At 33.5% G+C, this 16313-nt stretch overlaps 3 protein-coding genes across 6 annotated transcripts in view; 2 read left to right on the top strand and 1 right to left on the bottom strand.

Annotated features, from left to right (window-relative positions):
- The window catches only part of garz (Sec7 domain-containing protein garz), a 437193-nt gene that overhangs the window by 293279 nt on the left and 127601 nt on the right, over positions 1 to 16313 (bottom strand). The window lies entirely within an intron of this gene.
- Positions 156 to 14277, top strand: LOC149481281 (fatty-acid amide hydrolase 2-like). 4 transcript variants are annotated; one of them, XM_089706197.1, is made up of 13 exons: positions 162 to 234; positions 361 to 460; positions 771 to 1037; positions 1899 to 2025; positions 2332 to 2503; positions 6538 to 6662; positions 8558 to 8647; positions 9172 to 9317; positions 10383 to 10465; positions 10824 to 11007; positions 11547 to 11669; positions 12621 to 12758; positions 13289 to 14277. In XM_089706197.1, exons 2-13 carry the CDS (start codon positions 416 to 418, stop codon positions 13430 to 13432), a joined length of 1644 nt encoding a protein of 547 aa, XP_089562323.1. In that variant the 5' UTR covers positions 162 to 234; positions 361 to 415; the 3' UTR covers positions 13433 to 14277. The 4 variants fall into 4 exon arrangements, with proteins under 4 accessions (XP_089562326.1, XP_089562323.1, XP_089562325.1 ...); XM_089706200.1 differs by lacking the exon at positions 361 to 460 and having other exon boundaries at positions 156 to 234; XM_089706199.1 differs by having other exon boundaries at positions 162 to 547.
- Positions 3103 to 5135, top strand: LOC149481282 (uncharacterized). Its single transcript, XM_089706034.1, has 2 exons — positions 3103 to 3429; positions 4511 to 5135. Exons 1-2 carry the CDS (start codon positions 3103 to 3105, stop codon positions 5117 to 5119), a joined length of 936 nt encoding a protein of 311 aa, XP_089562160.1. The 3' UTR covers positions 5120 to 5135.

Here is a 16313-nt window from a genome sequence, read left to right on the forward strand (position 1 = left end):
TACGTTTACGTTGTAATTATTATTTACGTACCTGATTCGATTTCTGATAATATTTTTAATTTATAATTGAAATGGTATCACAATCGATAATCTTTTGAACATCACTTCTGGTATCACCCGTCGAGCTGTCAAAAAGCAATTCTTATAGTGGACAGACTAATTTACTTTAAAGTGGAATATTTTTTAAACACTTGCTTCAAACTTGCACAAGTGTTATGAAACATTAGAAAATAAGTTAGTTTCGGATGAGTTTCGGTTTATTAACAGTGTAGAACTTTTCCACAGAAATAATTCTAAATTATAAAATTAATATGCGCGTATGATTAGCAGTTGAACTTTGTTTCCTTTGCGTGTTTATAGCTACTGCTTACCGCTGAAGTATTTTCATTTATTTACAATTTGTTTTCTATGTAAAATGGCGACGGATAAAACGATAAACCGACATAAGCCGGGCTCTGAGGTAGTTCAGTCAACTCTGTTAGTGTATCATTAACCGAGTTGCTTGTAAAATATAAATTACATTTTTAATTTATACATGCATTAATTTGTGAGTTTCATGACCTACATTCTTTTGTATAATTAATTATGTGTAAAGACCTACTGTATTAAGACATTCATTGTTAATTTTCACTTTAACCTTGGCCTTTTCTTTTCAAAGTGCTAATTTGCTAATAAGTTGTATTGCTTCAAGTGAATACATAGCATGATACTCAACTTATGTACAGAATTACATATAATTTGAGTATCTATAAATATTAAAAACCTTTCAGCGTTGCAAGAATAAAGCCAGTAAGATATTTAAAGGAATAGCCATAAACATGTTGAAGCAGATGTTTTTCTTGTTCCGATATTATCTGGAGATGTTTATAGACTTCCTATTCTCTCTATACTGGGATGGACATAGAAGGACCATTCCAGCATTGGAAAAGAAACATACTTTACTCAAAGAGAGTGCTGTGGCTTTAGCGGCGAAAATCAGGAATAAGGAATTGAAATCTAGAGATCTGGTTGCAATATGTATTGAAAGAATCAAATTGGTGAGTTATTTTTTAATAATGTATAATGATTTTCTTCCTTTCTCTTTATCTGTGATGATAATTTGGTTTGAGTATTACCTAATATTATGAAATAATATATTTTTTATCCAAGATCAATTGATTGATCTTCATGTGTCCTAAAATAACAATGTTGTATCAATGACTAATCTAAAATTGTTGTATTTGTATTGATAATACCATAGATACTAAACTAGTAGCGCCTACTTACAAAATGTATGTTCTATAGTTACGGTTTGAAATAAAAAAGTTAGTTCTTGTTTGATTCTTGTTGATAAAAATTACCGTCAACCTGCTCTGCCTTTCCATTTGTGCAATTATATCTGTCATATTAATCTTACCTTCTGCATTAATCGCTCTAATTAAAAAACCTATATCAATGTCTGTTAAGAATCTATATCAAAGTACATAAGGACACTTACCGGAAAGCGATTATGTTTTGATATATGAAGACGTGATTTGTATTTTAAAAAACACCAAGGTATTCAAATTTCAAAAAAAGGAATTCTTACATTCATGATTCAGTTAAAATAAAGATTTGTTAGCGTTATGTATGAATCCATACTATATAATATACTATATAATATTATAAATGCGAAAGTAACTCTGTCTGTCTGTTACTCAATCATGCCTAAACTACTGAAACAATTTTCATGAAATTTGGTATGGAGATATTTTGATACCCGAGAAAGGACATAGGCTACTTTTTATCCCGGGAAAATGACGCAATCCCGGAAATCCCATGGGAACGGGAACTATGCGGGTTTTTCTTAGACTGCGTGGGCGATGCCGCGGGCGGAAACCTAGTTTTTAATAATTAACTAGTGTGTATGACTTTCACAGGTTAATCCATATTTAAATGCTGTGACTGATGAAAGGTTCGAGGATGCCTTAAAAGATGCGGAAGAAGTTGACAGAATGATTGAAAAAGGCTTATCAGAGGAAGAATTTAAAAAGAAACCATTTTTGGGTAAACATTACTATTTATTTTTAAATTTAATCTGGATCATCATCATTTATTTACATAGATATCACACTAATGAAACTTCTTTATCGGGGTTGGAAAAAAATTTAGTGTAACATTTTTTCGTTACGCGTGACATTTTTCCGTCACGCGCCATCTTTTTCTTATCCCTACCCGATTTAAAAATGGATTATTTCTCATTTACACTCTTCTTACACATATAATAAGAAAAATCTATAAAAACTTTGCGATATATTTTTTTTAAACACCATTTTTTACTTTTTTTAATCATTTCAAATTTTTTTTTCTAAGGCGTACCATTCACGGCGAAAGAGAGTCACGCGGTATTAGGCATGTTGCACACTCTCGGTATAGAAGCTCGCCGCGGCGTGCGCGTGGACTATGACGCGGAGTGTGTGCGCTTAATGAGAGAGGCTGGAGCGATACCAGTTGCTGTTACTAACGTGCCGGAGATTAATAAGTGGTTAGTAGTTAGTTACTTTATGACGATTCGAAGGTGCTACTAAAAGTAGTCTAATTGAATAAATAAATGTTTGAGTTGAGTATGTGCTTTTTAAGAAAAAAGATAATGAGTTTTCATCGTAATAAAAAACATACTGAATTTTTTGAGTAACAAAGTTTTTTGAAAGTGAAATAGATGTATACTGTTATTAGCTGAACATTATTAATTATTTTCTCAGATTTTTATAAAAAAAATTATTGTTAAATTTGTTTTTGTTTTCTGGTGCTCCCACATTGCCGTTAGAAAATGATTAGTAACGTTAGTAAACATTTGTTAGCAAACATTTAATCACAAATAAATTTTCATGTTAGAAAATGTTTAGTAATGTTAGTAAACATTTTATAACAAAACAAATTATAACAAAATAAAACATGTGTTATCTTTTGTTTGTAAAAATTTTATAAGGGTGATGGCGCCATTGAAACGGACACCGGTGCGGTGCGGTGGGGGTTAGAGTACGCAGGTCGCTGCGCGTGGTGTCTCGCTTGTCAGTCCCTTTGTGTCAGCGTGCATCGCTGTGCGTGTGTATTAGTGGTTGCGCGTGCGCCAAGCAATAAAATATGTCCGGTAATTGGAATAACGATGATGTTTACAAACTGATTGAAATGTTTCAAGCAAGAGAAGTACTATGGAACACGATGTCAGAGAGCTACAAAGACCGAAATAAAAAACACGATGCTTGGATGGAAATTGCCAGTGAATTTAATATGGATAAAAAATTAATTGAAAAAAAGATTCGATCACTCGTAGGTCAATTTAACCGAGAATGTAAATCTAATAAATCTGGTGCAGGAGCTAATGAGTCAAGTAAATGGTTTGCATTTAAAAAACTCATGTTCCTTAAAGGCAAAAATATTCCAAGTTTAACTGTCGATGGAGGGTTGCAGGTGAGTTTTATTTTAACGTCTTTTAATAATATTTAGATGCCCAGTCCAAAAAACCTTCATTTGAAAAATATTCTGCGAATTCTTTTCTTATTTCTTTCCCATCATCTGTCAGGGATTCACATGCTTCAAGTGGTGTTAATTGCTGCTGTTCTAATCTCCATTGTCCATCGATACGTGTACCAGTTACTATGTCATCTCCATCATAGTATTGAGATGGAGCGTAAATCATGCTCGATTCAGTTTTTCTTATAAAATTATGCAGTAGCACGCATGTCATAATTAAAGTAGTAGTTTTTTCTGGATCTAATAATATTGTAGTTCGTAAAACTCTAAATCTGGCTGACAAAATCCCAAATGCGTTCTCTACTGTTCTCCTCGCACGACTCAGTCTATAACTGAAGATTCTTTCCTTAGAATTGCTATCCTGTGGTCCTGGAAAAGGTTTTAATAAGTGTTTTTCTAAAGGGAACGCATCATCTGTTACGAACACATAAGGAACAGGTTTGTTTCTGCCTGGTAGTGAGCTGTCACTGGGTATTTTCAAACTATTGTCGTTAATTTTATTTCGAAATTTTGTGTTTGCGAAAACTCCGCCATCACTTATGCGTCCTTGGCAGCCAATATTCACGTACAGAAAGTTGTATTCTGCGTCCACTATCGCTAAAAGTACAACGCTGTAAAATCCTTTATAGTTGTAATATTCACTGCCGCTATCAATTGGCTTTTGTATGGCTACGTGCTTTCCATCGATACTTCCTAAGCAATTTGGGAAATTCCATTTTTCTTCAAATGAATTTGCCACGTGTAGCCACTCTTGAGGTGTTGTTGGTATCTGGAACAAAAATAGAAGATTAAGAAATAGGCGCGAATAATAAATTTATAACTCGTTATTCTAACAAATTTTATTGGATATTTTTATTAAGTATGAAATATTAATAGAATACACTATAAAAAAATATGATTTCAGTTAAGGGTTGTTAAGTAAATAGGAAAAGAAAATCGCGGTTATAGATTTTTTTACAATTTTAGCTAATTTGACGCGCCTATAACTTGAAATTATCGTTTAATTCTATTCTTTCAGGGTAACGAAGAAAACAGAATTGCTTCAGAAAACACTCTCAGTTTGAACGAAACAGGAAATACTGTCACTGATGAAACTACGGGCACGCCTTTCGCCACCCCAAAACCATTTCGGAAAAGAAGACGGCCTGAAGTAGAACAAGATCCAACACAACAAGAAGCTGTAAATATTTTACAAAGAATGTACGAATCTAGAAAAAGCAGGGATGAAAATGACGCATTTGGAGAGTATGTCTCGATGAAACTGAAACAAATAAAAAACAGTCATGCTAAGAATACTGCTCAACATCACATTAACAATATTTTGTACAATGCGACAATGGGACAATATGATTTTCCAATAACCTTTACAGACCCAACCGCTAGTAGTTCCTGGGGAAACAACTCTGTACCAAATCTATCCACTTTTTCGGAAAATAATGCTGACTGTAGCTCGAGAGGATACTACACCGCACCGAGTCCCTCGGCTTCATTTGAAACCAGTTCTTCGGATAACCCCAGGACACATACTCGTACCAGCGCAAGAACACAGAGTCCGTCTAATTTATCGGAATCAAGCCAAGATTCGACCCAATCCTTAAACGATTTGTTGGAATCAATCAAAAATTAAAAAATACATGTTTGGTTTGTTAATTATTAAAAAAAATTATTAGTAAGGTAAGGTAGGTACCTACCTAAAGTATGATTAGATTAGATCATATTAAAAGTAAATAAAAAAATAATTAAAAATGTTGTTTGACTTACCTGTATGTATTCCTTTAAAACCTCATTGAGAGCCTCGCACACTTCTGGTACGATAATAGATATCACTTGGTCTGACAACTTGAACACATTTCCAAGACTTTTATAACTGCTACCAGTTGCCAAAAATCTTAACGTTACCGCAAGTCTTTCCGTCACACTTACAGATTTTCTAAATGTAGTGTCTCGTTTGCCTATTTTTGCCCCAATTAAATTTTGTAGATATTCAAATTCGGAACTGTTCATTCTTATAAAATCTTTTAAGCAACCGTCAATACCCAAATCCTTGAGATAGTCTGTGGCACTATATTTTCCTCTAGCTTTTAGCGTTTGGCGCATCCAATAAGAGCGCTTTTTCTTCTTTTTTAAACAAAAAATAAAAGCTATTCCAATGAGCAAATCTTCTTCCATTTTCGTATAGACGTCCTCGGCCCTCAGAAGGCGAAACCAAACTGCGAGAATACTACTGCGTCTATACTAGATGTTATAAAATGTTTAAACATTTTCCATCAATGTAGGAGCACTTATAACATGTAACAGTTTCTAACAAAGTGCAACAATTGTTAACATTTGTTAGTAAATGTTTTGGTGTTATAAAATGTTTACAAACATTTTATAACGGCAATGTGGGAGCACCATAACTTGTTACTTGTTAGAGAAACAGCACGAATGGCCTAAAAATTTTTATTTTTAACATCAGAGTCAAACAGTATCGCCATAATGTATAAGTTTAAGAGTTATAAGTTTGAGATTAAAGTATCTCGACTATATTGGTATTATAGTAGAGCCATTTTAATAGGCAACATTTGACAATTCAACAAAATTCAACAACGTAACCTAGTAGTCTGATGAATTTTAAAATTGACATGTGTTTCAAGTTCGATTGACAAAAGTCCGTATCGATTAATTTACTTTAATTTATGTTTTTAAGCAGGATACATCTCTTCAAAGATAAAATTGATAGACGTCAAATGTTGCCTATTAAATTGGCTCGACTATACTATATGCTTAGCTTTGAGAGTTATAAATTAGAGATTTAAAAAAATGTGTGCGTGTATTAGTGTTCACACGTAAGAATTGAAACTTCATATGACCTTATTTTTCAAAAAATAATTTACAATATGCAACTTTACAGAAATACGTCGAATCACGCGTGGTAGGGATAAGAAAAAGATGGCGCGTAACGGAAAAATGTCACGCGTAACGTGCGCGTAACGAAAAAATGTTACACTAAATTTTTTTCCGACCCCGAAAAAGAAGTTTCACTTCAATAACTCTTGTCCTCAGGCAAGAGACCCGCAACATGGTGTTCGGTCAGACGAACAACCCGTACCACTGCGGGCGCACGGTGGGCGGCTCCAGCGGCGGCGAGGCGGCGCTGTGTGCGGCGCTCGCCAGCCCCATCGCGCTGTGTGAGTGATAGTGTAGAGCCGGCTTTATGAAAATACTTTATCGCTAAATAATACAAATATTAAAGCACACAATACATATCATATAAGCAAAAGGCGGCCTTATCGCTAGGATCTCTACCAGACAACCCTTAAAGTATAGGAAATAAAACAAAAAGTGGGTGAGCAAAAATAAGGCAATACAAAAAAGGAAAACTAAATAAAATATTAAATTATGCATATTACGGTAAAAAGCTTTATGGATTTGCCCGCGTTTTAAAAGAAAAACCCGCATAGTTCCCGTTCCCGTGGGATTTCCGGGATGAAACCTATCCTATGTGTTAATCCAAGTTACCCTCTATATGTGTACTAAATTTCATTGTAATTTTCAGTGGTATTTGCGTGAAAGAGTGACAAATATACATACACATACATCCATCCTCACAAACTTTCGCATTTATAATATTAGTAGGAATAAGTGCGAGAGAGTATCGAGGTGGCGTCAATTAAAGCTTTATATTAAAAAAAATACAAGTTACGAGATATGCATAAAATGCATTGGGTGTGTTGTTAAATAATATATTTATTTATTTAAATAAACATAATTCACACTAACTTACAGTTTCCCAATTCGATAGTGTTATTAGTTTTACACCACTGCACTAATTATCAAAAACCTTACTGACAGCATCTGAGTCCATCAAGTTGCTAAAAATGTGGTAAATTTTAAAGTCATAGCGAAGAGTGCATATTCACAATGCTTGATGTCATTTTTATGAGCAATAAAGAGAAGTGGCCCTTGGTGGGATCCCTGTGAAACTCCAGATGTATCTGTAAACATTTCAGATTTGGAAGCTTTAACAACAACTTCCTAATAACCTTTTAAACAAGTAAGATGAAACCAATTGTGAAATAGGACCGAATATACAATAATTTTGTAAGCAATATTAGGTGACTAGCAATGCCCTGCGGTTTCACCCGCATAGATAGCGATATCGTTACAGTGAAAAGTCTACTATAGGTCGGAATATAGGTTTAATTTTTAATCACATGAAAATCACCTTTACCCCGTCCCGCACTACGGCCTTTTTTTTTTTGTTTTAGTGGGGAAATCTTTCATAGATACCCACGGCCTCCGGGGGAGGGGCCGTGGGTTGCCGTGGGTTATGTCGGATTCCTACCGACCAAAACCCCACTGTGTTCCGTCAAGACGCATATTGGTAGAATTCCTCCGTGACCCCCGCACTACGGCCTGCTCGAACAGTATACCTACTATTTTCTGTAGATTGACACTTAAAAATTCGTTATATCTTTTGAATGGAATATCCAATTCTTTTCATTTAAAAAGTATTTTGCTGGTATTGAAACAGTCTATAATAAAACATCATTTAATGGGATAAGGATTAATATATGTGTATGGATAACATGGTTTGATTACTGTCGGCACTTCTATTTACTTTGAAAACGTAAAAAACGTTGTTGTAGTAACATAACTACTGAAGATGGATATATGGTATCGCGGACTTTCTTGTAGATATTGATCCATTCTATAATACCGTAGAACATTTTTTTGTTCTATCTTCAATAGATTTCGCAGCGCACGCGATGACAGAAGTTTTATTGAGGATTTTTTTACACCTTGGGTTGCATTATTGCATTTTTGGTAAGGATCTCTAATTTTTTTGAAAATGCAATATAGCCTATGTTGCTCAGTAAAGATGCAGCTTTCTAATGGTGAAAGAATTTTTGAAATCGGTCCAGTAGTTTTTGCGTGAAAACCATACATACATACATACTTACAAACTTTTCCTCTTTATAATATTAGTATAGATTAACGGTTAATTTATGCGGTGCTAAAGTAGGTAGGTAGACAGATTTTATTGTCACACATTTTTAAATATTCTTTTTTTATATAACAGGTTCTGATATCGGTGGTTCAACAAGAATGCCAGCTTTCTTCTGTGGCCTATTTGGATTCAACCCTACAGCGGGACACACAAGCCTCAAAGGTTAGGATTTCTTTCAAATTTAGGATATACATGTTTTTCAGGATATTTTTTTTGTTTAAATATAGTTGTTGATTGTCGCATACGTTATTTACTTTTAAAAACCAGAATTAACTTGCTAGATCAAAATAAATTACAAATATAGGTAGTTGAATTGGGCAATGTTTTCAGTTATAGAATGTCTTGACTAACATGTATTTATATATTAATTCTTTATTGTTCTGAGAATGTTACAATAAAACTTAAGTACAATAAACTAGCTGTGCTCCGCGGTTTTACCCGCAGTGCTCTGCTCCTGTTGGTCTTAGCGTGATGATATATAGCCATCATCGATAAATAGGCTATCTAAAGCCGGACCAGTAGTTCTTGAGATGAGCTCGTTCATACAAACAAACTCTTCAGCTTTATAATATAAGCACACCCCGGACACTCCATACAAAATTATCGTTTTGACAGTCACACTGTAGAGACTGCAAATGTGTTACTATTATGTATTCTGTGATATAAGTATAAATTTGAATCCCCAGGTTCGGTTCTACGCAACGGCACGGATCCCACGATAGCATCCATCGGTTTCGCCAGCAAGCACCTGGTAGACCTGGTGCCTCTCACCAAGGTCGTGGCTGCGGGTAAAGCGGAGCTGCTGCAGCTCGACCGACAGGTGGATCTCAAGGTGAGAAAGTGGAATTGCGTTTTTTGTAATACCATGAAAGAAAAAATAATAATTTTGCTATTGCGAATACAGAAAATTTTTAAATATATTTTTTTTATCGTATATTTTAATAGAAATTAAATAAAAATGAAAAATGATGTGATGACGTCATACATAGAGTAGAATAAACTAGCACAGGAAAATGTATTACGATATAGAGCAGGCTCCAAGGAGATGTTCGTTTGCAAAAATAGCGGACCTAAATCTGACTTCCGATATATATTGTATAGCTCCCAGACATCCTATAGACAGATGTTGCCAACCAGTTTTGTGGTCCCCCTCTCCCCACCCCGGTAATTAAATATGGCATACAAAGATAAAAATAAAAATTTCCAAAACATGCCGTTTGGGGTATCAAATGAAAGAGCTTATTGAGTAGATCACGAATATACAGTTCGTAATATAATATAAGTGAGCTATATGTATGTAGTGGATTTGATGACCCCACAAAATGTTTTAAATTGCAAGGCGCAACTTTCACTGAATTCAAGCTGATTCAAGAATGTTCTGCCATATTTTTCATTCTGTCAAACACAACGACAGTGCAGGGATAATTATTCTAAGCCCTGACACCGATATTTTTGTATTAGGCCTTTATTTCTGGCATAAACTTGAAAATATACTCGCCATCTTTGAATGCTCCCTCCACTCCCCCATGCAACTATTTCACTGTACGAACTATTGAATCGTAAACAATGGACTATTGTTAATTATTTAAAATAATAATTTAAAAAATATATTCATGAGTTTTCAATCTATAGTGGTTTAAAGTTAACTCAAAAATGGAGCATTTTCGTAAATTTTCTAAAAAATCTTAGAGAAAGTGTAAGAAATGTTATAGTATGTACGAACTGTTCGAACGGTTCCGAACACTGCTTTGTGTAGCGCATGTCGCGTGTCGGTCGGCTGCCGAGTGCACACGTACACGCGACATGCGCTACACAGACCAAAAAGTTTGAGACGATGTAATAAAAGTTTCACTTTAACAAAGTTTTCCTCTTAATATTATGACATTTATGTTTTCAGAAAATAAAATACTTCTACGTCGAGAGCTCTAAAGATATAAGAATCAGTCCCATCTGCTCTGACTTAAGGAAGGCTATGAAAAGGTAAGATCTGAGCCGTATTTTTTTATTATTTGCAGATTTTTTTCCATTGACGAACTAGATCGGTATATTAGGTAAGTAGGTCGTCAAAAAAAATGTTCGATTGGTTTTGTATAAAACAGTACCTAATCGATATTAACACAATATTTTTTGACTGTATATGCAATAGTCTCAGGTACCTGTGATCGCGCCCGAGGATTCGAATTTCTTCTACTCCTTCATTTAATATACAAAACTGTATTATTTTAAAACTTTTTCAAACTTACATGTCTAAGAGAATCAATCAAGTCAATTTTTAAATTGAATACTATAGAACAAAATATTATCTAGTTTTTTTTTTACCTTTTCCCCACATTTTCAGGGTAATTTCCCGTATTTCGGATGAGACCACGGGCGATAGGTCTCCCCGCCGATATTACCACAACGGCTTCAACTACATGTTCGCGTTATGGAAACACGCCATGACTAAAGAAACTGAGGTGTTCGCGAAAATGTTGACTAATAACACCGGGGAAGTAAATGGCGTCTGTGAGCTGGGGAAAAAGGTAAAGTACGAAAAAATAAAAAAAATAAAAATTACAAAGAGTCATTTTAAAATGACCCACACATGGAATATTTCGCGAAGATGCTCATGCGATAAAGGTAAAAATAATGAAAAAATTTTTTTTTTGTAAAAATTTATCAAAACATGCTATTGTCACTATTTCCTTATTACTCACTTTCTCTATTCACAAGTCTGTTTTCTTGAAGTAGAAAAAATATGTTTAGTAATGTACGTATATCAACAATGTGGAAAAATATCGGATATAATAAGATATTTAAACATATAAATGCAATACCAATTTTTGCTAACACCATCTATACCAATATTATAAATATGAAGAGTTTGTTTGTTTGTTAGAACGCGCTAATCTCAGGAACTACTGGTCCGATTTGAAAAATTCTGTAAATAAGTTAGATAGCCCATTTATCGAGGAAAGCTATAGGCTATATATCTTCAGGCTAAGACCAACAGGTGCGGAGAAATGCGGGTGAAACCGCGAGGCGCAGCTAGTTATTAATATATTATTATTAATTATTACAGATAATCGGGCAATCTTCATACACATTAGCGGCTATATTAAAACTGATAGACGACCAAGTGTTGCCAGCTGTGAACAAAGAGTGGGCGGAAAAACTTACTGGCGAACTGAAGACTGATTTACTGGTAATTTCGATCTATAAAGTAGAAATTCAATTATGCGGCATTCAAAAAAGAGAAAATATAAACCTGTTTTAATTTACAATATTTTATTTATATTGATTCCCAATACAGGCTGAATTTTAGTAGTTTTTATTAGATTCAAATATACAATTTTAACGATACTAACGGTGTCGATAGTCGGTGTTCTGCCCTATTACCACTTTTGCGTGTTTTATCTTCAATAGAACCTTTATTGGGCATTAACAAATAACTTCTTTTTTTTTTGGTGGAATTAGTCGAGCCGTTCTGGAGTTTTGTGCACAACAAAACATATTTTGGCGATTGAGGGATATTAATATTTCTCATTTTTCGTTTTTAAATTATACCTTATCCTACTAATATTATAAACTAGCTTTCCGCCCGCAGCTTCGGCCGCGTTTTCAAAGAAAAACCCTCCTAGTTCCCGTTCCCGTGGGATTTCCGAATAAAACCTATCCTATGTGTAAATCCAAGTTACCCTCTATATATGTGCTAAATTTCATTGTTATCGGTTCAGTATTTTTGTGAAAGAGTAACAACCATAAGGCATAAAAATACACATACATCCATCCTCACAAACTTTCGCATTTAAAACATTAGTAGGATACTAAAGTTTTGAGGATAGATGTATGGATGGATGTTTGTGTTTTTTTCACGCATATACTACTGAACCGATTACAATGAATTGTTATGTAGGTAGCTGAAGACCCAGTATGAAACATATGATTTTTATCCCGGAAATCCCACAGGAACGGGAACTATGCGGGTTTTTCTTTGAAGCCGCGGACGGAAATTTAGTCTGATATATTCCTACCAAATTTACGTAGACAGCAAAGTTACAAAATAAATAATCAAATTAAAACTTAGCAACAGGGTGTAGTTTTTACGTTATAAATATTTAACAATAAACATTCTAATAAAACATATTATTTGCAGAACACTCTGGGCACGGATGGTGTGCTATTGTTCCCCAGTGCCCCAAGCCCGGCGCCCTACCACTACAGTCTGTACTTGAGACCGTTCAACTTTGCCTATTGGGGCATTTTCAATGTGCTGCAAATGCCGTCTATTCAGGTAAGAAATTGGTTTTAAAGTTAAAAAGTTTCTTTGTTAAATGTCTTTGCCCAATCTTGATAAAATAACAAACAACAAACGAACAAAAATACTTTATTGTGCACCAAAAACTAAATATATTATATGAAAAAAATTCGGAATGAGTGTTTTTTTATTTTTATTTAAAGAGCTTTATCTATTTGCGATAATATCGCCCTATCGGATAACTAAATTAAATATTTAAAATATTGTTTACTTTAGTTCAAATAACAATATTAATTCATTTAAAAATTAATTAATTTTCTGTAATTTATTATGATTATGTTATTAATAAGTTTTTTTTAATATTAATATTATATGTCAAGTGTTATTTCCCAAACATTGTTTTTGTTAAACTCCACATTTTTTTCATATAAAATATTACAACATAATATCGTGTCATCAACCCTCAAAACATCACTTAATAGAAATAGCGCATTGGCCTCGAAATAATATTAAAATTCTTTATTTATTCCAACCATATAAATCATTCTATACATTATAATTTCCAGGTACCCCTCGGTCTGAACGCGGAAGGCATTCCCCTCGGTATACAAGTGGTAGCGGGGCCTCAACAAGACGCACTGTGTATAGCGGTCGCTCAGCAACTCACAGACATGTTCGGGGGATACGTACCGCCCTGCACTGTGAACTGATTCGTTTGTCTGGCTGTGGGGAGGAGGGGAATACACTAAACACGAGGAAAAATACAGAAAATATCGTTTTATTGTCTAAAAGTGGAAGAATAGTCTGTAAAATGGCAATTTCTATAAATAATTTGTTGGGGCGGGGAGTTATAATAAATAGCACCATAAAAAATACTTATAAAATAAATTTTATTGAGCGAAAATAATGTGTCTATCTACATTAGTTAATTCGCTCATATTACAAGTATGGTCAAAAACATTATAGGAATGAATATCCTCTCAAAATTGTAAACTTCTATCACATATAGCTAACAAGTTGATCATTGTCTATTATTCCTGTGCCTTATATGTATACGTAATAAAGAAAAAAGAAAAAAAACAGAATGTACTCATGTATTTTTACGATTATCTAATGCTACGTGAAATACTCGGTCAAATTGCATGGTATACTTCCAAGCCAATTTAGAAAATAATTAAAATTCTTTATATGTATTAATATTTTATTAAAAACGAAAATTAAATTATTTGTTGTCAAGACTAAAATTATCGAAATTTAATATTTATTATTTCTAATAATTAATCGTAATATCTCATATTATTATGTTAAACAATTGTGGTTAGTTTTTATAATGTTATAGTAGTGCTAGCAATGCATTTAATTAATTTATGGCATTTTTTTGTATGTAATTTCAGTATTTATACTGTAAGAACAAGCATTTGTATGTCACAAAGTTTATCTTGTGCCTTTTATATCTACGAATCTATGTTGATAATACTGTGATTTCAAAGACTAAAACTGTTACATTGTAATATTTTATTGGTGGTGGTAAGGTGAAATAAATTATATATTCGAATATTTGTGGTTTTATTTTTCATCCTGCGTTGTAAATCGTCAATTTCAATAGTAAATTCGCACAGATTTACTATTTGATTATAAATAACAAAAAGTAATAATGTAACTCGAGATTCAAAAGTAAAAACAATAAACAGCTAGGTGTTAAGTAATATGTTACGCCCAAAGACCGAAAACGCTTATTCAGCGAAAACATAGTTCACATCTGGTTCACATCCGCTTTCGATCTTTGAGCGACAGCCTATGACTAAAATGGACACATTAAAAATGACGAAAACGATCTACCTATATAATTGTCAATATTCGATACTTAGTGCTTATTTTATTCAGCAATACTATGAAAAAAATAGATTGAAAATATCCCTTCATTCGGAGTCCTAGCACCAGAAAGAGTGGCAAAGATTAGAATTTTCGGAGAATATCGAATATCTCGAAAATTGAGAGACAACATGAGTCTTACTGAAATTTTTTTGAATTTTTATTCTATGATTTTATTATTATATAAAATCTTTATAGCGATTCAGCCATTCGCTATTACGAAATAACGAAGATGTATCAAATAGGTTCATATTAGCGCCGCTTTTTCTAATTTCTTTGCCCGCATGACCTACCTACTTACGCTATATGCACACACACAGTATGCACCCAGAGGTCGCCTACATATCCAAGGGAGAAAGAATTTTTGAAATTGATCCAATAGCTTCTAAGATTAACCCTTTCAAACAAACTCTTTAGCTTCATATTATTATAAATTAATTAATATATTATGTAGATTGAGAGTAGTTAAGGGTACGTATTCAGAATTGCTGTGTAAGTTATTAAATTATCAGGAAACAACAGACTTTATCTTTAAAACTTCAAAACTTCTGAGATCGGTCTTGCTCGATCTCATGATACAGTGATTTCAAACATTTAATTATACATGACACATAAGAAGCTAAAACCCACACTCACACTCGCCATACCCCGGACCTGTATAACGTCGCCTATTGTGCAACTTGTGTTTATTTAGTATTTTATAATTTTTAATTTTGGTTTGTACAATAAATAATTCATTCATATTGTGGGTGCAAGTGGGCGACGTTGATCACTTAACACAAGCTTAACACCGTGCCAAGTGTGCTCGTTTGCCTGCTTTTCACATAAAATAAGGTGAAGCACTCTGCACTTTCAATTCGTTCAGGTTGAAATTCTCATCTATTATGAATCACAGGATTCACAGGACATTTTTAATTCGTTGGCTAAGTTCGTTGGCATCTCTTTCGCATGGTAGAAAATTAATAGTTGTCATTTATGTGTTCATGTCACATTTTTAATATAGCGTCATCTATCGGAATTTATAAATTTCATTGATCAAAATCGACGTTCCCATGAGGATTACATGTTTTTCCGCAGTAAAAAGTAACTAAAAAGTAACCTCATAACAGTACAAATCTCAAATCATAAAAATCATTTTACGGAGTATTAATTACGCTGGATTGCATCATATTACTTTAGCGATAGTGAACATGTTAAATAATTAAGTAAAATATGAGTTAGCCAAGGAGTCAGCTAACGTTAAATATTTGTCATAAGCGTCAAATACAAAATAATAAAACGGTGCTTGCAAATTTAACTATGCATAAAATTATAAGCACATGTAAGTCAACGCATAGACTATATACTTATTACAGAGCTGAGATTGTTAAATTTATCTAACTATAACTACTAAAAAGGTGCAACCAGGCCTTATAAATGTAAATGATTTGAAGTTGTATGTGTGTGTGATTAAACAATGAATCAATTGTTTTTTATTTATGTTATTTTTATGTTATTTTATTTATTTGCTTTTTTTCAGGAAATTAAAGGAATTTTTTTCTTAGTAATGAACACGTAGCAATCCACGATAAAAAGGTTTAAATAAAACAAGCGAATGAGAAGAAATCATTTATTTAAAATCTCTGATATAATAAACAGCCCACGCGTCGGCGCCACTCGTCCCTCGCTCCGCAACAAATCGACTTAACCTACTTACATTTATTAAACCTTTGTCTCTAT

Source organism: Colias philodice, chromosome 17 (genome assembly GCF_061535455.1).
Source record: "Colias philodice isolate Cphi_HAF_F1 chromosome 17, ilColPhil1 Martin Lab GWU primary, whole genome shotgun sequence".
Classification (NCBI taxonomy): domain Eukaryota; kingdom Metazoa; phylum Arthropoda; class Insecta; order Lepidoptera; family Pieridae; genus Colias; species Colias philodice.

Bases quoted from the DNA above. Each gene is read 5' to 3' on its own strand.
- LOC149481282 (XM_089706034.1), top strand. From the start codon at position 3,103: ATGTCCGGTAATTGGAATAACGATGATGTTTACAAACTGATTGAAATG. The intron at 3,430-4,510 runs GTGAGTTTTATT...CTATTCTTTCAG, and splicing joins CTGTCGATGGAGGGTTGCAG to GGTAACGAAGAAAACAGAAT.
- LOC149481281 (XM_089706196.1), top strand. From the start codon at position 416: ATGGCGACGGATAAAACGATAAACCGACATAAGCCGGGCTCTGAG. The intron at 10,466-10,823 runs GTAAGATCTGAG...CCACATTTTCAG, and splicing joins TTAAGGAAGGCTATGAAAAG to GGTAATTTCCCGTATTTCGG. The intron at 12,759-13,288 runs GTAAGAAATTGG...TATAATTTCCAG, and splicing joins TGCAAATGCCGTCTATTCAG to GTACCCCTCGGTCTGAACGC.